The sequence below is a fragment of the Nomascus leucogenys genome, chromosome 8 (assembly GCF_006542625.1).
Source record: "Nomascus leucogenys isolate Asia chromosome 8, Asia_NLE_v1, whole genome shotgun sequence".
Classification (NCBI taxonomy): domain Eukaryota; kingdom Metazoa; phylum Chordata; class Mammalia; order Primates; family Hylobatidae; genus Nomascus; species Nomascus leucogenys.
In genome coordinates, this window is record NC_044388.1 from 47654604 (window position 1) to 47678472 (window position 23869).

Consider the following 23869-nt stretch of genomic DNA (forward strand, 5'->3'; position numbering starts at 1 on the left):
GGTTGAAGGATCGCTTGAGCCTGGGCCTCAGAGGCTACAGTGAGCTATGATTGCACCACTGCACTCCAGCTTTGCTTTTGTGCCACATGTGACTCTGCTGGCAACATGGGACATGTAAGACCTTGTCTTGAGAGAAGAAAAAATAAGTAAAATTTGCCAATTAGATGGGTATAAAATGGTGTCTCCTTTTAATTATACTTCATGTTACCCTGATTACAAATATATTTACTGACCATATTTCTTTTGTAAATTTCCTATTTTTATCTTTTACCTACTTAAAAAATTGAATCATTTCTTTTACTGATTTCTAAAGGTTGTTTATATGTTCTAGATATTCTTTATCACTTGCACATATTTTTACTTAATCTCCTATGGATCTATGACTTGTCCTTTTACTTTTTTGAGGTTGATAATTTCAGCGTAATGGACTTCAAGTACTTTTATGATTTGTACTTTTTATATTTTAAGAAATTATTTCCTATATAAGGATATAGTCTAATCTTCTCTATTTTCTTTACAAAGATTTAAAGTTTGTTTTGCACATTTAGGTATTTAATCCACTTGGAATTAATTTTTGTGTAGGGCATGAAGTAGGGATCCCTTTGAGACTCTTTTTGTCTGTGTGGGTAACCAGTCAGCCTACCACCATTTATTTAATAGTCCTTTCTTCCACAATGACCTGCAGTTCTACCTTGTATTTCTAAAATATCCACATTGTGTGTGGGTTTATCTCTGGACACTTTCTTCTGTTCCCTTGGTATATTCATCTCTTCCTACACCAATGTCACACTCATGTTTTACAAATTTTTAGCAATTTTGATAGGTGGTAGTGCAGACTCTCATACTTTGTCCTTTTTCAGAAGTGTCTGTTCTCAGCCCTTTGCTTTCCCTTTAAACTCCAAACTCTTGGGAATTGGAATTACATTGACTCTGTCAATCAATTTGGGGAGAGTTGTTCCTGTCTGAACATGATACCTTTCCGTGGTCTTCCATGTCTTTGGGTTAAGTTTATTAATGTTCTTCTAAAGATTTTGTGCATATTTCATTGTAGTTACTGTTGGGTACTTTGTGTTTTGAGTTGTTTTAAATGCAGTTAAATAAAGATACCATTTTCACTTTATTGCTAATTTATATGAATGAAATTGACTTTTATATATTGATTCTGCAACCTTGCCAAATTCTCATATTACTTCTGATAATGTCTGTAGATTCTCTTGTCGGAAGGGATATAGTAAAGAAATAAAAGGAATTTCCGTCTTTTTTTTTTTTTTTTTTTTTTTTTCTGAGACAGGGTTTCACTCTGTCACCCAGGCTAGAGTGCAGTGGTGCAGTCATGGCTCACTGCAGCCTCGACCTCCCCAGGCTCAGATGATCCTTCCATCTCAGCCTCCCAAGTAGCTAGGACCACAAGTGTGTGCCACTACACTCAGCTAATTTTTTAATTTTTGTAGAGATGGGGTTTCTCCATGTTGTCCAGGCCGGTCTCAAATACCTGGGCTCAAGACATCCTCCTGCCTCGGCCTCCCAAAGTGCTGGGATTATAGGCGTGAGCCACTGCACCCAGCCGAATTTCTCCCTTTCTATTCCATATCCTTTTTTTTCTTCTTAGTCAGCATACCTGGACTTCAATACAACTTGGAGTAAAAATAATGGTGGGAAAGCATTCCTTGTTGATTATGTACAGAATGTTTTATTTTGCCAGTATATTACAAAGATTGCTATATGTTTTTTGTTTTGTTTTGTTTTGTTTTGTTTTTTTGAGACAGAGTCTTGCTCTGTCGCCCAGGCTGGAGTGCAGTGGTGCAATCTTGGCTTATTGCAACCTCCACCTCCCAGGTTCAAGCGATTCTCCTGCCTCAGCCTCCCGAGTAGCTGGGATTACAGGCGCCCGCCACCATCCCAGACTAATTTTTGTGTATTTTTAGTAGAGACGGGGTGTCACTATGTTGGCCAGGCTGGTCTCAAACTTCTGACTTCAGGTGATCCACCTGCCTTGGCCTCCCAAAGTGCTGGGATTACAGGCGTGAGCCACTGTGCCTGGCCACTTTATTTTTTAAATGATAATATTTCGTCTACAAGCCCTCTTTGCTTTTTCAAATCTCCCTGGTTATTTTTGATGGTCTCTTACTCCTTTTTGTTTTTTATTTTATTTATTTATTTATTTATTTTGAGGCAGAGTCTGGCTCTGTGGCCCAGGTTGGAGTGCAGTGGTGCAATCTCAGCTCACTGCAACCTCCACCTCCCGGGTTCAAGCAATTCTCCTGCCACAGTCTCCCGAGTAGCTGAGATTACAGGAGTGCACCACCAAGCCCGGCTAAATTTTTCTATTTTAGTGGATGCGGGGTTTCACCGTGTTGCCCCCAGGGTGATTTGGAACTCCTGAGCTCAGGCAATCTGCCCACCTCGGCCGCCCAAAGTGCTAGGCTTACAAGTGTGAACCGCCGTGCCTGGCCTCTTAACTCCTTTTAAAATTTAGATTTCCTCTTTATTTTTTTAAGTATGTATATTTTGTATCTGATAATTCCAATCTGAAATCCTTGGAGATCTTATTCTATTATTTTTTGGTTGTTATTGCTGTTGATGTTTTCCACAGAGTCTTGTTCATTGTGGCATTTTCTTTATGGCCTTTATAATTTTGGATTTTGCTCTTTCATTAGCTCATCTTTATGTTGGGGAATCCTGAGATTCATGGGTTGAGGTTTTGTTTCTGTGGTCAGTATGTGTGTTTGTTTGTGGCAGATTTTCCACAGCATTACCAACTAATACCCCTCTAATTGCTTGGCTTAGGTTTTCCCAGACAATGCGAGTAGTAAAAATTCAAACACAAGTCCACGTATTATTAACAGGCTGTGGTTACAAACTTTCAAGTTACCCTTTTTTTCTTTCATTCTTACTTTTTTTTTTAAAGACAGGATCTCACTCTGTTTCCTAGGCTGGAGTGCAATGGTATGATCATAGCTCACTGCAATCTTGAACTCCTGGGCTCAAGTGATCTTCCCACCTCAGCTTCCTGAGGAACTACGACATGTGCCACCACACGCAGCTAATTTTTAAATTATAGAGACAGGGTCTCACTATGTTGCCTTGTCTGGTCTCAAATTTTGGGCTCAAGCCATCCTCCCACCTCAGCTCCCCAAAGTACTGGGATTACAGGCGTGAGCCACTGCACATAGCCCCCAAGTTATCCTTTTTTAATCCCAAAGCACTCGGTTTATTTTTCCAGCTGATGAAATTTTTTTTCCTAATCCACCTATTTGCTGATTTGCTACCTTTTAGAGCCCAGGGTGGTTTAACAACCACTCATCTCCTTTTAAAGCTCTAGGTTCCTGTTATCGGCAGTTGACACCTCATGGTACCCAGAGCATCTGCATGAACTTCTCATTCTGGTTTTAATCTCTGAGGATTTCCCTTATTTTCTTGTAAGCTTAGCTATGCAATTGGAATCGCCCTGCCCCACCCCAGCATTTATTTTGTTTTATACAAAAAGAATTTCAGGCTACCCTGTTATCTCTATTGCTGGAAATGAAAATGCTATAGATTCTTTTATGATTTTGAACATTGTTACACTGGATGATTCTGGTTGGGACCCAATAGTAACTGGGCAGGTTTTTATTCCTAGTTCTGTCCACTGTGTTAGACTGCTGGATCATATGCATTTGAGTACTGGTGGGAGAGGGTTTGGTTTTCTTAAACCTGTAGAAGAAAATAAGGATAATTTCTAATGTTTCAGATTATGTATAAGTAATGGTATCTTTCTGTATCAGGTAGTAGAACTACAAAATAGATTATCCGAAGAATCAAAGAAAGCAGATAAACTAGATTTTGAATATAAGCGGCTAAAAGAAAAAGTTGACAGTCTGCAAAAAGAAAAGGACGTGAGTATATGTATTAGGCATTTTGGTTTTGAGCACTGCTAAAATTAAAGTGATTATGTTTAATTCATGTTTGGCCACATTCATTTTATTTATGAATTTAAAAATTAGAAATCCCATTTATTTTTAAGCTATAGGAGAATTCCATTTGTGTTTCAGAAATAAGGCAAAAAAGTGGAAAGAATATTTTTATAATACTTCCATTCAGATTTCTTTTTTATATAGGTATCTTTTCTACCACTGTTGCCTCCTTTACATTGTTCTATGACTTTCATTTCTATGATTACATTGTTCATGACTTTCTATAAGTTTGTGTAGCTTTCTTGTTTTCTGTATGATTAATAGAGGACTTTTTGTTGTTCAGCATATTTCAAATCTTTTAAAAATATTTCTACATTGTCACGATTTATGAATATTTATTGTCTTTGTTCTCCAATGTTTTATGTCTAGTGAAAAGAATGTTAAGAAATTAGTTACTAATTGTTAAAGATGAAGTAGACAGTTTTGTTTAACTGTGGATAGCATATTGCCCTGCACATAGTAGATATTCAGTATTGTTAAATGGGAAAAATTGTTTTAATCTTTTCCTCCTTCTATGATCTTTCCATAGAAATGCAAAAGGTAAAACATGTTCATGTTCACTATTGTTTATCATTCTATTAGGTAAGGCAGAGGCCTCTGATGAATAAATTCTTAAAACGTGAAGCTAACCCTCCATGTTTTTGTGTCTCTCCAGAGGCTGAGAACAGAAAGGGATTCTCTGAAGGAAACGATTGAAGAGCTTCGTTGTGTACAAGCTCAAGAAGGGCAGCTCACAACTCAAGGTAAAAACGTTTTGCGAGTACAAACCAGATGATTTCTTTTTTTTTTTTTTGAGACGGAGTTTCACTCTTATTGCCCAGGCTGGAGTGCAATGGCACTGTCTCGGCTCACTGCAACCTCTGCCTCTTGGAACCTCTGCCTCCCGGATTCAAGCGATTCTCCTGCCTCAGCCTTCCAAGTAGTTGGGATTACAGGCACACCACCATGCCCAGCTAATTTTTGTATTTTTAGTAGAGACAGGGTTTCACCATGTTGGCCAGGCTGGTCTGGAACTCCTGACCTCAGGTGATCCACCCGCTTTGGCTCCCAAAGTGCTGGGATTACAGGCGTGAGCCACCACGCCCAGCCAGATGATTTATTTCTAATTTTATAAATAAAACTATTTGGTTCACTTGAACATGATTGTGCTAATAGATAAAAATGAAACATTGGGCCCATGTGCGCTCCTCCTCGCAAAGCCCGGGCTCCAGCGATTGCCTTTTCTTATTGGTCCAAATGGTGGTCCGAACCCTTAGTCACTGAGCCAATTTCCAAATCAGTCACACCCGCCTTTTTCAGACGAATGCGCAAAAGGCGGAGAGGAATCTGAAAAGCAGTTGGTTCGTCTTAGAAAATGGCCAAACCTAGACAGTCTTTGCGGCTCCTTTCCATTCTCAGAGGACTCTGTCCCCTTATTTTTGACCTCTAAGCCTTACGTAAAACAAGCACCCTAAGGAATCACCTGGCAGTCCAGCTGTCTGTGTGGATGCCGAGTCCCTCCCGAATTGCAGGGCCTGGCTACTGATTGGCCAAGAGAGGCCTCCTAGGCCCTCCCTGGAGGATATGAACGCCCCTCCTTGGCGTAGCGACGGGAAGGGGTGGCTCCGGTGAGGACAAGCAGCGGGCTGGAGAGAGGCGGCTACGGGTGGGGCGCACCCAGGGAGCAGGAACCTGGGAGGCCGGGCTCTTGAGGGGTTGTGGGGAGGAGAGAGCCCGCCTGTTTCCTAACAACGAAAACACCACCAAGCCCTCAGCGCTGCTGGGGTGGGACACCTGCCTGACCTGTGTTCCCTTAAGGAGGATTCTGTGCTGTTAGGGATTATTTTTATTCCAGCCCTTGACATTTCCATACTTCATTTCTCAGTCAGCACTGATTTTTAAAACTCCCGGCCTAGTCTCCTGCCATGGCCTCATTCATCCCGCAGTTATTGAGTGCCTGCTGTTTGCCAGGCACTGTATCTATTAGTAGAGCTGGAGATACAAAAATAAATTAGGCAATTGTGGTACAAGATGATAGGTGCTATAATTGAAACGTGTGCAGGGGCTGGTAGTGGCATAAAGGCTCTTCCTTGTGGATAGGTTTACCCAGAAAGGCTTCCCAAAGACACAGGATGAGTCAAGAATGAATGATAGGGCTTTATCAAGCCCATGAAAAAAGTGGACGTGACTTCTCCAGCTATCGAATTAGACAACACTGCTTGCTAATTTCTCCAAAGGAGAAACAAAAGTAGTGTAATAGAGGTATTCTAATACTTACCTTAAGATAGATACATATGTTGAGACGGAGTCTCGCTGTGTCACCCAGGCTAGAGTGCAGTTGCGAGATCTTGGCTCACTGCAACCTCCGCCTCCCAGGTTCAAGCGATTCTCCTGCCACAGCCTCCCTAGTAGCTGGGACTACAGGGGTGTGCCACGACGCCCGGCTAATTTTTTGTATTTTTAGTAGAGACAGGGTTTCACCGTGTTAGCCAGGATGGTCTCAATCTCCTGACCATGTAATCTGCCCACCTTGGCCTCCCACAGTGCTGAGATTACAGGTGTGGGCCACTGCACCCAGCCAAGATGTAGATGTAGATGTATATATATATGTATGTGTGTGTATATATATATATATTTTTTTTTGAATCCAAGTGTCATAAGAGATGATTTAAGTCTAATTCCTACTTTGTTGTAAATTGCTTTGGGCAGACAATTTAAGCCTAGACCCAACAGTGCTATTCAGGTTAGGGGCTGTTAGTGTTTTGTAGAAAAGGGCAAATTTAGGCCGGGCATGGTCATGCCTGTAATCCAACCCTTGGGGAGGCTGAGGTGGACAGAGGGCTTGAGCTCACAAGTTCAAGAGCAGCCTGGGCAACATAGCAAGACACCCCCCCACAAAAAAAATTTAAAAATTAGCTGGGCATGGTGGCGTGTGCCTGTGGGCCTAACTACTCAGGAGACAAAGGCAGGAGGATCACTTGAGCCTGGGAGGCAGAGGCTCCAGTGAGCTGAGGTTGTGCCACAGCATTCCAGCCTGGACAACAAAAAGGAAAAGAAAAGGGCCAATTTAGTAATAGGACAATTTGGTAAGGATGACAGAAACAAAGACTTAACTGCAATTTGAGTTTTTTAAACCTCATCAAGTTTGTATAAGAATGGTGTTTCTTGGGCAGGCACAGTGGCTTGTGCCTGTAATCCCAGTACTTTGGGAGGCCGAGGCAGGCGGATCACGAGGTCCGGAGATTGAGACCATCCTGGCTAACACGGTGAAACCCCGTCTCTACTAAAAATACAAAAAATTAGCTGGGCATGGTGGCGGGCGCCTATAGTCCCAGCTACTCGGGAGGCTGAGGCATGAGAATGGCGTGAACCCGGGAGGCGGAGCTTGCAGTGAGCTGAGATTGCGCCACTGCACTCCAGCCTAGGGGACAGAGCGAGACTCCATCTCAAAAACAAAACAAAGAAAGAATGGTGTTTCTTACAGCATGGTGAATAGTGTTAGAATCACCTGGGATGCAGATTCCCAGGTCCACTCATGCCTACAAATCAGGGACTCTGGGGACAAGGCTCAGAAAGGTGAATTTTAAAATAGTGCCCCAGATGTTTTTTGTGCACATCAATGTTTTAGGCCCTCTGGCATAGGATAATGGAGGCAGATGTGAAGTAAAATTCATTTCCTCACCTTGCATGTTGGGAGAACATATTTGTATCTCACCTTTCTGTCATCCCCTTTATTATCCGCGTGAGATCATACAGTCCTCAAGAAGTATTAATGAAATGACTTACAGAAAAAATTTTCTTAAATAACACTCTGTTGCCTGACACCCCTTATATAAGCAGAAAGGAGTCTAGGACCTCAGCTTCTAAAATGGGAACCATGCTAAGGATCAAAAAGTGAAGACACTTGGGGACCCCCTGTCTTGCAAATACAACCAACCACAGAAGGGCGTGAGAGTAGTTTCTTGGCTTGACTTCCTTCTCATTTTCCCTTGGTTGACCCAAAAAGACCCAAAGCTCAATCATTTAGGTGGGCTGATGATTCCATATCATTCAAACTTACAATCACTAAGATAAAAAAAAAAGATGTATGGAGATACCCCAAAACATATTTAGGTTAACTTTATCATACGCTTTATTTGATTAAAACACTTAACCATTAGGCTGGGCACAGTGGCTCACGCCTGTGATCCCAGCATTTTGGGAGGCCAAGGCAGGCAGATCACTTGAGGCCAGGAGTTGGAGACCAGCCTGGCCAACATGGCAAAACTCCGCCTCTACTAAAAATAGAAAAATTAGCCAGGCATGGTGGTGCGTGCCTGTAATCCTAGCTACTCGAGAGGCTGAGGCACAAGAATTGCTTGAACCCAGGAGGTGGATGCCACAGTGAGCTGACATAGCACCATTGCACTGCAGCCTGGGCGACAGAGTGAGACTCTGTCTCCAAAAAAAGAAAAAAAAACAAAAACAAAAAACTAAAGCACTTAACCATTAAAGAAGGCCCCAAAAGATTCACAACTTTAAAAAGAAAACTGGTATGTACTAACATAAACATAAGGTGTCATAAACACTGAATACCATCATAATGGGCTCTGCTACTAACTAGCTGTGCGGCTTGAGCTAGTAACTAAACTCTCCAACACTTGGTTTGTTCTGCGAAATGAGAATCATAACTTCTTTCTCCAGAGCCAGATGAAGAGTTTTAGATGCTCTTAGTAATGCAAAGCACTCCCCAATGTGTAATTTTAAATGAAAACAGTATTAAATGTAATATAGAAAAGGTTGTGCTTTTTCCTATGTTGGCTGTAATACTCTGATATTCTTTCTTAAGAACATATCAGATAACCAGTTTCTTTTTTCTTTTTTTGAGGCAGAGTCTCGCTCTTATCACCCAGGCTGGAGTGCAATGGCGTGATCTCGGCCTCGCTGCAACCTCTGCCTACCGAGTTCAAGTGATTCTCTTGCCTCAGCCTCTTGAGTAGCTGGGATTACAGGTGCCTACCACCACGCCCGGCTAATTTTTTTTTTTTTTTTTAGATAAAGTCTCACTTTTGTCCCCCAGGCTGGAGTGCAATGGTGCTATCTAAGCTCACTGTAACCTCCGCCTCTCGGTTTCAAGCGATTCTCCTGCCTTAAACTCCTGAGTACCTGGGATTACAGGCACCTGACACCACGCCCGGCTAATTTTTGTATTTTTAGTAGAGACAGGGTTTCACCATGTTGGCCAGGCTGGTCTTGAACTCTTGACCTCAGGTGATCCACCCGCCTTGGCCTCCCAAAGTGCTGGGGATTACGGGCATGAGCCACCATACCCAGCCACTTTTTGTATTTTTGATAGAGAAGGGGTTTCATCCTGTTGGCCAGGCTGATCTTGAACTCCTGGCCTCAGGTGATCTGCCCACCATGGCCTCCCAAAGTGCTGGGATTACAGGCATGTGCTACCGTGCCCAGCCAGATAACCATTTTCTCTTGACAGATTAGAGTGACCTAGTTTTCCTGGTGCCCTAAGCTCATACCTAGTGGCAGGTAATTTAGTGTTGCACACTTGACACAATTATTTCAAAGATTAAATAGGATATGGGCCAGGCATGGTGGCTCTTGCCTGTAATCCTAGCACTTTGGAGGCCAAGGAAGGAAGATTTCTTGAGTCCAGGAGCTTGAGTTTAGCCTGGCCAACACATTGAGACTCCATCTGTCTCTAAATATATATTATAAAAATAAAAATAATGGCTGGGTGCAGTGGCTCATGCCTGTAGTCCCAGCTACTTGGAAGGCTCAGATGGGAGGATCACTTGAGCCCAGGAGTTTGAGGTTATAGTGAGCCAAAATTGTGCCACTTCACTCCAGCATGGGTGACCGAGTGAGACCATGTCTCTAAAAGAAAATGATGCTTTTCTTTTAAGTACATCAGACTTCCTAAAGCAGTGAATTTTTTTCAACTGAGAAGAGTTGAATTGGTGTCAATCCATTAAGGAACTTAGATCCTAAGGAGAAAACTGCTCTTTCTCCTAGGAAAAGAACCACACTTCACTCAAGGTTTACCCCTCCCCACTCCTTTGTCACCAGCTGGGGATGGTGGAGGCTGATGGATTGCTTGTTTGGCTTCACAGTTCACTCCCAGACTAGTAACCAGCCTGTGGCTTTTCAGTTACCTGAAACTGGAATTTTTCTTTTCCTCTCACTACCACATTCTTTTTTCCCTGCTCCTCTCCTTCATTTCACCTCCTAGCCCTCTCTCTGTTGTCTTATTAATCAGCTCTCTTCTTGCTTCATTTTCTAGTTTACCCAGCTGCACAGAAACCATTTTCACTTTGTTCTCACCACCACTGTCCTTTATTCTCTTGACCGTTTCTAGACCAAGCTTGTCAAACCCTAATTGAAATATGCTAATTTTTTTTCTCTATTCCAGATTACCAAGGACAACTGAAGGAAATTATTATATATCTTTCTTGTTTTCACCAAAAATATATCGTTTGTGATTATAACAGCATCCTCATTGCTGCCTTGCAGTTCTTTCACATATCTCTAATCATCTCTGTATGAGTTTTTTTTCTTCTTTTTTTTTTTTTTTTTTTTTGAGATGGAGTTTTGCTCTTTTTGCCCAGGCTGGAGCGCAATGGCACGATCTCTGCTCACTGCAACCTCCACCTCCCGGGTTCAACTGATCTCCTGACTCAGCCTCCCGAGTAGCTGGAATTACAGGCGCCTGCCACCATGCCCGGCTAATTTTTTGTATTTTTGGTAGAGACCATGTTGGCCAGGCTGGTCTTGAACTCCTGACCTCAGGTGATCGCCTGCCTCGGCCTCCCAAAGTGCTGGGATTACAGGTGTGAGCCACTGCACCCGGCCTCTACATGAGTTTTTATACAATTTTAAGAATCTAACCTGAAATTTAACCCTTTTTCTTTCAGCTCTGATATCAAGAAACCATAAGGCCTTTCATGTAAACTATCACATTTGTTTCTTTGCACCTGTAAACCTATAGGTTTTAACCTTGCTGCTATAGTTTGAATGACCCCTCTGAAACTCATGTTGAAGGTTAATACCCAATGTGGTAGTTTTGAGAGGTGGGGCGTTCAAGAGGTGATTAAAGCATGAAGACTCTGCCCTCAGGGATGGATTAATCCATCCATGGATTAATATATTAATGGAGTAATGCGTCATCATGGGAGTGGGACTGGTGGCTTTATAAGAAAAAGAGGGCCTGGTGCGGTGGCTCACACCTGTAATCCCAGCACTTTGAAAGGCCCAAGGCGGGTGGATCACCTGAGGTCAGGAGACCAGCCTGGCTGACGTGAAAACCCGTCTCTACTAAAATTACAATAATTAGCTGGGTGTGGAGACGGGCTCCTGTAATCCCAGCTACTGGGGAAGCTGAGGCAGGAGAATCACTTGAACCTGAGAGGCAGTGGTTGCAGTGAGCCGAGATCACGCCACTGCACTCCAGCCTGGGTGACAAGAGTGAAACTCCTCAATAAAAAGAAAAAGAGACCTGAGTGAACAAGTGAGCATGCTCAACCCCTTCACTGTGTGATGCCCTGTATTGCTTCGGGACTGCAGAGAGTCCCCACCAGCAGGCAGGCTCTTACCAGATGTGCCCCCTCAGTCTTGGACTTCTCCGCCTCTAGAATTGTAAATAATAATTTTTTTTTTTTTTTTTTTTTTTGAGATGAGGTCTCACTCCTTTACCCAGGCTGGAGTGCAGTGGCACGATCTCAGCTCTGCAGCCTCTGCCTCCTGGGCTCAAGTGATCCTCCCACCTCAGCCTCCCAAGTAGCTGGGAATACAGGCATGCATCACCATGCCCGGCTAATTTTTTGTATTTTTGGTGGAGATGGGGTTTCACCATGTTGCTCAGGCTGGTCTCGAGCTCCTGAGCTCAATCGATCCGCCCACCTGGGCCTCCCAAAGTGCTGGGGTTACAGGCATGAGCCACCACACCCAGCCAAAAATAGTTTCTTATAAATTACTGAGTTTCAGTTATTCTGTTATAAGCAACAGAAAAAGGACTAGGACACCCTCTTTGTGTATGTATCCTTTGATCTAGCACTTTTGCTCTAGGAATTAAATTTACCCTAATGAATTAAAGCATTGTTTCTAATAGATTTTGAAACAGCCTGAAAGTTCAGCAGTAACAGGAATAGTATTCTTATTCAACTGTATACAGTAGAGCCATTTAAAAGAATAAAGTGGCCGGGCGTGGTGGCTCATGCCTTTAATCCCAGCACTTTGGGAGGCTGAGGCAGGCAGATTGCCTTAGGTCAGGAGTTCGAGACCAGCCTGGCCAACATGGTGAAACCCCATCTCTACTAAAAATGCAAAAATTAGCTGGGCATGGTGGTGGGCACCTGTAATCCCAGCCACTTGGCAGGCTGAGGTAGGAGAATTGCTTGAACCCAGGACACAGAGGTTGCAGTGAGCCAAGATCATGCCACTACACTCCAGCCTGGGCAACAGAGTGAGACTCCGTCTCAAAAAAACAAAAAAAAAGAAAAAGAATAAGGAATATTTTCTATAAACCTGACAGAGAGAAATATGTATGTTACATCATTACATTTAAAAAGTAAGGCTGGGGCCGGGCGTGGTGGCTCACGCCTGTAATCCCAGCACTTTGGGAGGCCGAGGCAGGCGGATCACGAGGTCAGGAGATTGAGACCATCCTGGCTAACACACTGAAACCCCGTCTCTACTGAAAATACAAAAAATCAGCCGGGCGAGGTGGCGGGTGCCTGTAGTCCCAGCTACTCGGGAGGCTGAGGCAGGAGAATGGCGTGAACCCCGGAGGGCGGAGCCTGCAGTGAGCCAAGATCACACCACTGCACTCCAGCCTGGGCGACAGCGAGACTCTGTCTCAAAAAAAAAAAAGAATAGAATAGAGGTTACCAGGGTATAGGGGAGGGAGGGATAGGGAATTATTGCTTAATGGTTACAGAGTTTGTGATCTGGATGATGAAAAAGTTTTGAAAATAGATAGTAGTGATGGTTACACAACATTGTGAATATACTGAATGCCATTCTATTGTACACTTAAAAATGCTTAAATTGGTAAAATAATAATACTTAATATTTTAAGACAACTGTGACATGGTCCTTTACTTGAAAATGATTTTTGCTGTTAAAATTAATGCTCAAAGTAGGGTTTCATATCGAAAGTTGTATAACTGTGTTTTCCATTAGCCTTATATTTATGTTTGTATATTTACAGGGTTAATGCCTCTTGGAAGTCAGGAGTCTTCAGACAGTCTAGCTGCAGAGATTGTTACACCTGAAATCAGGTAAGGAGATTGTAGTGTTCACACTTACACTGCACAGTATTCCTGGAGAAAACGTACTTCTCTACGATATGAAGAAGATCATTTCCTTATTCTTTCTCACTGACACTTTCAACATGAACTCAGTGTTAAATTTTTATGTTTTCAACATGTTAAAAGCTTTCTTCTACTGGCCTACGGAAAATTGATTTGCTCACTTCAATAAGACCATCTTTCACACATATAAAGCCAATTGTTATGTCCAAAGCTTGAGTATCCTCAGCAGACATTAAGCAATGAAGACATTTGGCCTGTAGACAATAGTTATGCTTAGGTATAAGCATGCAAAATTATTAGTTATTAAGATTTATCTGCTAACCAGCTGGGCTTGGTGGCTCACGCCTGTAATCCCAGCACTTTGGGAGGTTGAGGTGGGCGGATCACAAGGTCAGGAGATCAAGACCATCCTAGCTAACACGGTGAAATCCTGTCTCTACAAAAAATACAAAAAATTAGCCGTGTGTGGTGGCGGGTGCCTGTAGTCCCAGCTACTTGGGAGGCTGAGGCAGGAGAATGGCGTGAACTCAGGAGGCGGAGCTTGCAGTGAGCTGAGGTTGCACCACTGCACTCCAGCCTGGGGGACAGAGCGAGACTCCGTCTCAAAAAAAAAAAGATTTATCTGCTAACCACATGGAAAGGTCTGGGAAAGATAATAATGGAGGCAAGGTCTTGCTCTGTCACCCAGGCTGGAGTGCAATGTCACAGTCACAGCTCACTGCAGCCATGACCTACTGGGCTCAAGCAATCCTTCTGCCTCAGCCTGCTTAGTAGTTGGGATCTCAGGCGCATTCCACCACGCCTGGCTATTTTTTGTAGGGACTGGGTTTTGCCATGTTTCCCAGGCTGGTCTTGAACTCCTTGAGCTGAAGTGATCTGCCTGCCTTGCCCTCCTAAAGTGCTGGGATTACAAGTGTAAGCCACCACACCCAGCCAGTTTCATTTATTTTTATGCATAACTAGCTTTATGTATAAAAATGAAAAATAAGTAGGGGAGACCAAGTGTCCACTAAAAGGAGACTGATTAATTCTGAATATTACTTTTTACCTTTTTGGGGCCTATTTGCCCCTTTTCAAAATGGACACTGGCCTTGCTTCTTCATAAACTCCTTGGTGGATATTAAATAACAATTGTGTAAGGGTTTCATACACTGTAAAAGTTGAAATAAGCATTCAAGTATTTTTTGAATAAATGGAAACAATTTGTAGTTGTTGGTTAGCATTTGTTTAAGAAGGACGAATGGGCTGGGCGTGGTGGCTCACTCCTGTAATCCTAGCACTTTGGGAGGCGAAGGTGGGTGGATCACCTGAGGTCAGGAGTTCGAGACCAGCCCAACCAACATGGCAAAACCCTGTCTCTACTAAAAAATACAAAATTAGCTGGGCTTGGTGGTGCATGCCTGTAATCCCAGCTACTCGGGAGGGTGAGGTAGGAGAATCACTTGAACCCAGGAAGCAGAGGTTGCAGTGAGCCGAGGTCACGTCATTGCACTCCAGTCTGGGCAACAAGAGCGAAACTCCATCTCAAAAAAAAAAAAAAATAAGAAGTACAAACAAAAGGCATGTAAGGCAGCACCAAGTCTGGAAGTATCTTGTGTACCTTTTTCTTTTCTGCCATCTGATATGCTACTTTATAATTGAACCAATAAGATTTGTTGAATAAATGAACATGTATTTATGAACATTTATAAATAAGTGGTTATGTCCAAAACAATTCACAATTTTTAAGGAAACTTATTGGTAATACAGTTGGTTTTTTAAACTAAGAACAATGATAGGCCAGGCACGGTGGCTCACATCTATAATGCCAGAGCTTTGGGAGCCAAGGCAGGTGGATCACTTGAGGCCAGGAGTTCGAGACCATCCTGGCCAACATGGCAAAACCCTGTCACTACTAAAAATATAAAAAAATTAGCTGGGCGTGCTAGCACATGTCTGTAATCCCAGCTACTCAGGAAGCTGAGGCACGAGAATCATTTGAACCTAGGAGGCAGGGTTGCAGTGAGCCTAGATTGCACCACAGCACTCCAGCCTGGGCAACAGCTAGATTCTGTCTGAAAAAAAAGAACAATGATGATAAGGATTCAGCAAATATGGCTTTTCTGAGTATGACTAGATACAGATTAAAATATGCTCTGTGTCCAGAAGACAGCTATCAAGGAAAAATGATAAACGGATGAAAATTTTGCAACATGTTTTAGACAGTGGGTTAATATTTGATACTTTTCATTGACGTTAACAGTGTGGACAAATTGGAGATCTCATAAACTAAAGGGAAAAGATTAAAGTGGTACAACCTTTCTTTTGGGGACATTGGCAGGATGTGTCTGTTGTCTAAAAATGCGCCTATCTTTTGATCCAAAAATTACTTTTCTGGGAGTTAATCCTAAGGAAAACCAAGGATATACAGAAAAGTGTATTTATAAAGCTCATCTTATTAACTTGTTAAAGCTCAAAATTGGTAGTAATCTAAATGCCCAATAATTGGGTGTTTATTAAATAAGTAACGATTTTAATGCCATGTCATTTAAAATATTCAAGTATGTTTAATGATATAAAAAGATTGCGAAATTTTAGGTGTAAATAGCAGGTACCAAGATTTACTGTGTTTACAAAATAAGAGCAATGCGTGTGTGTGTATGTTTCTTTCTTTCTTTGATTTTTCTTTATCCGCAAGAAGCTTTTCCACAGCTTTTCATAGTATCTAGTATCTGTTCATACTCTCTTCATGGGGCCCTCTAAAGATGACCCTATGTAAAGAAAGAATGAATTGTATCTTCAACAAGTTAATTATATTGTCCCTGCAGTAAATATGGTGGCAAGTTCTGTATGGATACTGTTTTTAATATCCCTTAATGTAAGCTTTTGGCATATACAGAGTCCAAAACAGTGCAGTCCAGTAACCTGATTGTAATGATCTGGTTTGTTTCAAGAATTTCATTTTACATATTACAGGAATGGGTAGACCGAATGTCTTGAAGTGATTCTTGTCGAATATAGTATCTTGCCACCAAATGATTGATAATTTAAGATCATAGCATTAGAGATTATGTTCTCTGATAAGAATCAAATAACAAATAAGTAAATGCATTCATAGTTTAAATATTTAAATCAGGGAAGAAATAGGATTTTGAAATCATATTTATTACAAATCATGATATTTAGAGACTGTATTATTTCTATAAAGAAAATATATAAAACCTGAAATGTAATGTCTTTACCAGCTATAATAGCTGAATTTGTTGCAGGTTCTTTATTTTTCATTTCTGTTGTGGTATTAAATTTGTAAGAGTGCTTAGCTGGATTTGATACCTGTATTGTATATTAATGCACCAAATGACTGTATATAATATTTAGTTTTTATTTTGTTCATTCAGGGAGAAACTTATCCGGCTTCAGCATGAGAATAAGATGTTAAAGCTTAACCAAGAAGGTTCGGACAATGAAAAAATAGCCTTATTGCAGAGCCTTCTAGATGATGCAAATCTACGCAAGAATGAACTGGAGACAGAGAATAGGTAGAGTATTATAGGTGGCCGCATCTGGCTGTAAGTTTTCCCCATTTGCCTTGATTCTGAATCCTTTAAACAAAGAACTGGCAGGGCATGGTGGCTCACGCCTGTAATCCCAGCACTTTGGGAGGCCGAGGAGGGCAGATTGCTTGAGCTCAGGAGTTCGAGACCAGCCTGGGCAACATGGTGAATGAAACTCCATCTCTACAAAAAATGCAAAAATTAGCCAGGCGTGGTGGTGCATGCCTGTGGTCCCAGCTACTCAGGAGGTGGAGGTAGAAGGATCATTTGAGCCCAGGAGGCAGAGGTTGCAGTGAGCCAAGGCCACACCACTGCACTCCAGCTTGGGCAATAGAGCAAAACTCTGTCTCAAAACAAACAAAAAAACCAACAACAAAGATCTGAATTGTAGTTTGAAAAATGGCCATGTGCTGTTCTCTTTCCCTTTTAAAGAACTTGAATCCATTTCTCCACTTTTGGGCAGACTTGCCAAAAAACATTGGGCCTTTTTAGAATGGTGTTGTCCTCTTTACTTCTTATGCAAAATGATACCAGAGCTGTACCATTTACCCTTTCTAATCACTAATTAAAACTAGAGGATTTTTAAAAATCTGATAATTCAGTCTTTCACAAGAATTTCAATTCACAGTTGTTGTTGGGCTAATAGAGTTTACCATTTCCACAGGCCAGTGTGTTGGAGCTCTGTTGGTGTGGGGAGAGCAGTAGCTCCCTCGTAATTGGATTGACAAAGCATTTTTCTTCTAATCTGTTATTTATTGTGACCCTAAAAGGAAATGATTCATCTTAGGAGCAACTGACTTATTGTGAGAATTTAAAATCTGCAAAATTAACAAGAATATCACTTTTCTGCTTGTAAGTTTTCAGCAACATGGTGCAATTCACTCAAAGTCAGTTACTTTAAAATCAGTGATTTACTCTGACAAGGGTTACATTTATATTTTGTTGTGACTGTCTTTTTGTTCTTTTCCTTTTTGAAATGTTTCTTAGATCCCAAACATACAGTTTTTGTTTTCTTTTTTTGTTTTGTTTTGCTCTGTTTTTGTTTTACTGCAGTGATACTGTCATTTTTTAAGGATTCGACGTTTTTATTAATAGCTTCATAGCTCACCTGACATTACAGATTCTTTGTTTATTTTGAGTGATTGATTTGGCTTCTCCCAGATGGAAGTCAATCTTAGGAGTCACAATTGCTGTGACAGTTGTACACATCCCACCCTTCTTCCTGTAGCTTTACATTTTAAAGCTACTGAGATAGAATCAACAAACAGTGTAAATCAGTATAAATGCTAGAGTGATTATAAGAGCACCATCAAGCATAAACAGAAGGAGAAAATTTTACATCAACTCTTAGGAGTCTAGAGAATGAGGGATTTTTTAAAGTACTCAGAAAAAGTGGGAAATGGAGACAGTGGAGCGGGGGAGATTGCGGGAGCGGCTGGCGGGCGGGCAGTCCCTCTGGTGCAAGTGTCTTGATGTTCGCCTCATTCATCCTTTGCCTCTGGGCTGTATTTTAGGCATTTTAGTCAGGAAAGTCTCTCCCTACCCTAGGATTTTTTTAGTGAGAAAACACCCACAACTTTCTTCATACTGCTTTGCATTGTTTCTCACGGGCTTTGTAATTGTTGCTCTTTTTCCCAGAGACAGGACAGCCAATTGTCATTTATACAGTGTCCATGTCTGTGGATGACTAATCAGCACCCAAGTTCCTGTGTGACTTAACCGCTGGTACAACTTAGGGTTGTGATTGTTTCTTAAATTACAACACTGATGATAAATAACTTAGATTATGGCTGCCTATGATCTATAACGATAACAACAGGTAATATTTACTAAGCACCTGTTTGTCTCAGGCATTGTGCTGGGTGTCTTAAATATGCGTTCTTACTTTATGAAAGTTTTACAGATGGGGGAACTCAGACTCAGACCCTGGCTGCCTGACTCCAACGCCTCCATACCTAGTCCATACCCTCTTTCTTGCCAATTTACCTTCTACTACGTTTGCACAATATTTATTCCTTTTCCTGTCTTCCTCTCACAGGATGTTTTTTCTCCTAAGTGACTTACCGTAAGTTTGTTCTTACTGAATTTAATGAGTATTTATATTACCTTGACTCTAGCTTAATATCCTACTAGTTTACAGCTTTTGGTCCCACTGAGTCTGTTACAGTTTGCTCACTGCCCATGTATATCACCTGTCAGAAAGCAAAGTCTGTCGTAGACCTCTAAAGTCCTTTCCAATTGGTTTTCCCAAGAGAGAGCACTTTAATGTATCTGTAATACCTGCCAGTCCTCAAACAATATTAGAAGAGGGTGGAGGGTTGAGAGGGAAGCCACATCAGGATTCCCCAGGAATTCTGTCAAAGTAGACCTGATCTTGTTTCTGTACCTCTCAGACTGTGCTATAATCTCAAGCTCACCCGGTCCCTGCATCCCACAGCTGTATATATTCAGCAATTAGACTTTGATTAAAATGTTAACTATCTCAATCCCTGAAGTGGGAGAAAGAAGACAGAGGCAATTCACATTGATAGAATACCTGCAATGTGCAGGGACTGTGCTAGGCACACTTTAGTCTTTTAAACAACCCCATGAGGTAGGCATTATAATCCTCATTTATTTTGTAGATGAACTTTTTATTTTTTTTATTTTTGTGGGTACATAGTAGGTATATATTTTTATGAGTTACATGAGATAGTTTGATACAGGCATGCAGTGCATAATAATCATATTGGGGTAAATGGGGTATCCATCCTCTCAAGTATTTATCATTTATGTTATGAACAATCCCATTATACTCTTTAGTTATTTTTAAATGTACAATTACATTATTTTTTACTATAGTCACTTTGTTATGCTAGCAAATACTAGGTCTTATTCATTCTTTCTATTTTTATGTACCCATTAACCTCTCCCCACTACCCTTCCCAGCCTCTGGTAACCATCCATCTACTCTCAAGCTCCATGAGTTTAATTTTTTTTAATTTTTAGCTCCCACAAATAAGTGAGAGTATGTGAAGTTTGTGTTCCTATGCCTGTTATTTCACTTAACGTAATGACCTTCAGTTTCATGCATGTTTTTGCAAATGACAGGATTTCATTCTTTTTTATGGCTAAACAGTGCTACATTGTGTACATCTACATATACCACATTTTCTGTGCCTATTAATTTTCTTATTTTATTTTATTTTTTTGAGGCAGGATTTCACTGTGTTGCCCAGGCTGGAGTGCAGTGGTATGATCACAGCTCACTGTAGACTCAACCTCCCAGGCTCAAGCTATACTTCCATGTCAGCCTCTGAGTAGCTGGGACTGTAGGTACACACCACCATGCCTGGCTGATTTTTTAATTTTCTGGAGAGACAGGGTCTCCCTGTGTTGCACAAGCTGGTTTCAAACTCCTGGACTCAAGGGATCCTCCCACCTCAGCTTCCCAAAGTGCTGGGATTGTAGGCATGAACCACCATGTCCAGCCTCTTTTGAGAAATAAATATCTGTTTAGATCTTTTGTCTTTTTTTTTTTTTTTTTTTTTTTAGGATCTTACTCCTTCACCCAGGCTGGAATGCAGTGGCACAGTCATAGCTCACTGCAGCCTTGACAGCCCGGCTCAAGTGATCCTCCCACCTCATCTTCCAAGTAGCTGAGATTACAGGCATGTCCACCATGGCTAGCTAATTTTTTCTATTTTTTTGTAGAGATGGGGTTTTGCCATGTTGCCCAGGCTAGTCTTCAACTCCTGGGCTCAAGCAATCCACCCACCTCAGCCTCCCAAAGTGCTGGGATTACAGGGATGAGACACCATGCCCAGCTCTCCTTGTGCCAATTTTTAAAATCGGATTATTAGAGTTTTTCTTTTTTTTTTTTTTATTATTATACTTTAGGTTTTAGGGTACATGTGCACAATGTGCAGGTTTGTTACATATGTATCCATGTGCCATGTTGTTTTGCTGCACCCATTAACTCGTCGTTTAGCATTAGGTATATCTCCTAATGCTGTCCCTCCCCCTCCCCCCACCCCACAACAGTCCCCCGAGTGTGATGTTCCCCTTCCTGTGTCCATGTGTTCTCATTGTTCAATTCCCACCTATGAGTGAGAACATGCGGTGTTTGGTTTTTTGTCCTTGCGATAGTTTACTGAGAATGATGGTTTCCAGTTTCATCCATGTCCCTAGAGTTGTTTGAGCTCCTTATATATTCTGGTTAGTCATCCCTTGTGAGATGGGGAGTTTGCACGTATTTTCACCCATTCTGTCAGTTATCTCTCACTTTGTTGATTGTTTCCTTTGCTATGCAGAAGTTTTTTAACTTGGTGTGATCCCATTTGTTCGTTTTTGCTTTGGTTCCCTGGGCTTATGGAGTATTACTCAAGAAATCTTTGCCCACACCAATGTCCGGTGAGCGTTTCTCCAGTTTTGTTTTATTATTTTCAGGTCTTAGATTTAAATCTTTGATCCATTTTGATTGGATTTTTGTATATGGCAAGAGATAGGGGGTCTGGTTTCATTATTTTGCATAATGATATCCAGTACCATTTATCGAAGAGACTGCCCTTTCCCCAGAGTATGTTCTTGGCATCTTTGTCAAAGTAAGTTCACTGTAGATGTATAGATTTATCTCTGACTTCTCTATTCTGTTCCACTGGTCTATGTGTCTGTTTTTATGTAAGTGCCGTGCTGTTTTGGTTACTATAGCTCTGTAGTATAATTTGAAGTCAGGTAACGCGATTCCTCCAGTTTTGTTCTTTTTGCTTAGAATAGCTTTGGTTATTCTGGATATTTTGTGGTTCCATATAAATTTTAGGATTGTTTTTTCTATTTCTGTGAAGAATATCATTGTTATTTTGATAGGGATTGTTTTGAATCTATAGATAGCTTTGGGTAGTATGGACTTTTTTTTTTTGTTGTTTTGTTTTGTTTTGAGATGGAATCTGTGTCTGTTGCCCAGGCTGGAGTGCACTGGCACTATCTCAGCTCATTGCAACCTCCACCTCCCAGGTTCAAGTGATTCTCTTGCCTCAGCCTCCCAAGTAGCTGGGACTACAGGCATGAGCCACCACGCCCGGTTAATTTTTGTATTTTAGTAGAGACAGGGTTTTGCCCTGTTGGCCGGGCTGGTCTCGAACTCCTGACCTCAGGTGATCTGCCCACCTCGGCCTCCCAAAGTGCTGGGATTACAGGTGTGAGCCACCGCGTCTGGCCAACAATATGCCAACATATGGCACTTGGACATACTGAGTACTTTGTTTTTGTTTTGTTTTTTTCCTTTTAGTGGAGAACTGGGTCTCACTAAATTGCCCAGGCAGGTCTCACACTCCTGGGCTCAGGCTATCCTCCTGCCTCTGCCTCCCTAAGAGCTAGGATTACAGGCTATCCTCCTGCCTCTGCCTCCCTGAGAGCCACCGCACCCAGCATGGACATTTTAACAATACTGATTCTTCTAATTCGTGAACATAGAATATCTTTCCATTTTTTTGTGTCTTCAATTTCTTGCATCAGTGTTTTATAGTTTTAATTGTAGAGCTCATTCACTTCTTTGCTTAATTCCTAGGTATTTTATTTTATCTGTAGTGATCATAAATGGGATTCTTGATTTCTTTTTCAGATTGTTTGCTGTTGGCCTATAGAGGTGTTACTGATTTTTGGCTGGGCCCGGTATTTCATGCCTGTAATCCCAGCACTTTGGGAGGCCGAGGCGGGTGGATCACGAGGTCAGGAGATCGAGACCATCCTGGCGAACACGGTGAAACCCCGTCTCTACTAAAAATCCAAAAAATTAGCCAGGCGTGGTGGCGAGCACCTGTAGTCCCAGCTACTCAGGAGGCTGAGGCAGGAGAATTGCATGAACCTGGGAGGTGCAGCTTGCAGTGAGCTGAGATCACGCCACAGCACTCCAGCCTGGGCAACAAAGTGAGACTCCTGTCTCAAAAAAAAAAAAAAAAAAGTTACTGATTTTTGGCCAGGTGCAGTGGCACTTGCCTATAATCCCAGCACTTTGGGAGGCTGAGGCAGGCGGATCACGAGGTCAGGAGATTGAGACCATCCTGGCCAACATGGTGAAACCCTGTCTCTGCTAAAAATACAAAAATTAGCCGGGTGTGGTGGTACACGCCTGTAGTCCCAGCTACTAAGAGGGCTGAGGCAGGAGTATTGCTTGAATGCAGAAGGTGGTTCTCTTGTCTGATTGCTCTAGCTAGGACTTCTAGTACTGTGTTGAATAACAGGGTGAAAGTGAGCATCATTGTCCTGTTCCTGATCTTAGACAAAAGACTTTCGGTTTTTCCCCATTCAGTGTGATACTAGCTATGGGTCTCTCATATGTAACTTTTATTATGTTGAGGTATGTTCCTTTTGTACCTAGTTTTTTGAGAGTTTTTATCATGAATTGTCATTGAATTTTATCAAATGCTTTTTCAACATCAATTGAAATGATCATATGGTCTTTGTCCTTTATTCTATTGATATAATGTGTCACATTAGTTGGTATGAGGATGTTGAACCATCCTTGCATACCTGGGATCAATCCCATTTGGTCATAATAAATGATCTTTTTAATGTGTTGTTGAATTTGGTTTGCAGTATTTTATTGAGGATTTTTGCATCAATATTCATTAGTTATATTGGCCTATACTTATATATATATTTTTAAGACAGGGTCTTACTCTGTTGCCCAAGCTGGAGTGCAGTAGCTTAGTAGAGCCAGGTTTTCACCGTGTTGGCCAGGCTGGTCTCGAACTCTTGACATCAGGTGATCCACCTGCCTTGGCCTCCCAAAGTGTTGGGATTACAGGCGTGAGCCACTGTGCCTGGCCTATATATATATTTTTTTTCTTTTGATGTGTCTTTGTCTTGTTTTGGTATCAGGGTAATACTTGCCACATAGAATGAGTTTGGAGGTATTCCTTCTTCCTCTATTTTTCAGAATAGTTTGAGTAGGATTGGTATAAGTTCTTCTTTAAATGTTTTGTAGAATTTGCCAGTGAAGTCATCAGATCTGGGGCCTTTCTTTATTGGGAGACTTTTTATTATGGCTTCAATCTCATTACTTGCTATTGGTCTGTTCAGGTTTTGGATTTCTTCATGATTCAATCTTGGTAGATTATAT

At 41.6% G+C, this 23869-nt stretch overlaps 1 protein-coding gene across 3 annotated transcripts in view; it reads left to right on the forward strand.

Moving 5' to 3' along the window:
* Positions 1–23869, forward strand: part of HOOK3 (hook microtubule tethering protein 3) — a 134143-nt gene that overhangs the window by 73705 nt on the left and 36569 nt on the right. For all 3 annotated transcript variants that reach the window (XM_003269653.4, XM_030817209.1, XM_030817210.1), the window contains exons 12-15: positions 3765–3875; positions 4609–4696; positions 13135–13204; positions 16615–16755. In XM_003269653.4, the coding sequence (XP_003269701.1) occupies positions 3765–3875; positions 4609–4696; positions 13135–13204; positions 16615–16755 (410 nt within the window). The remainder of the gene's footprint in view (positions 1–3764; positions 3876–4608; positions 4697–13134; positions 13205–16614; positions 16756–23869) is intronic.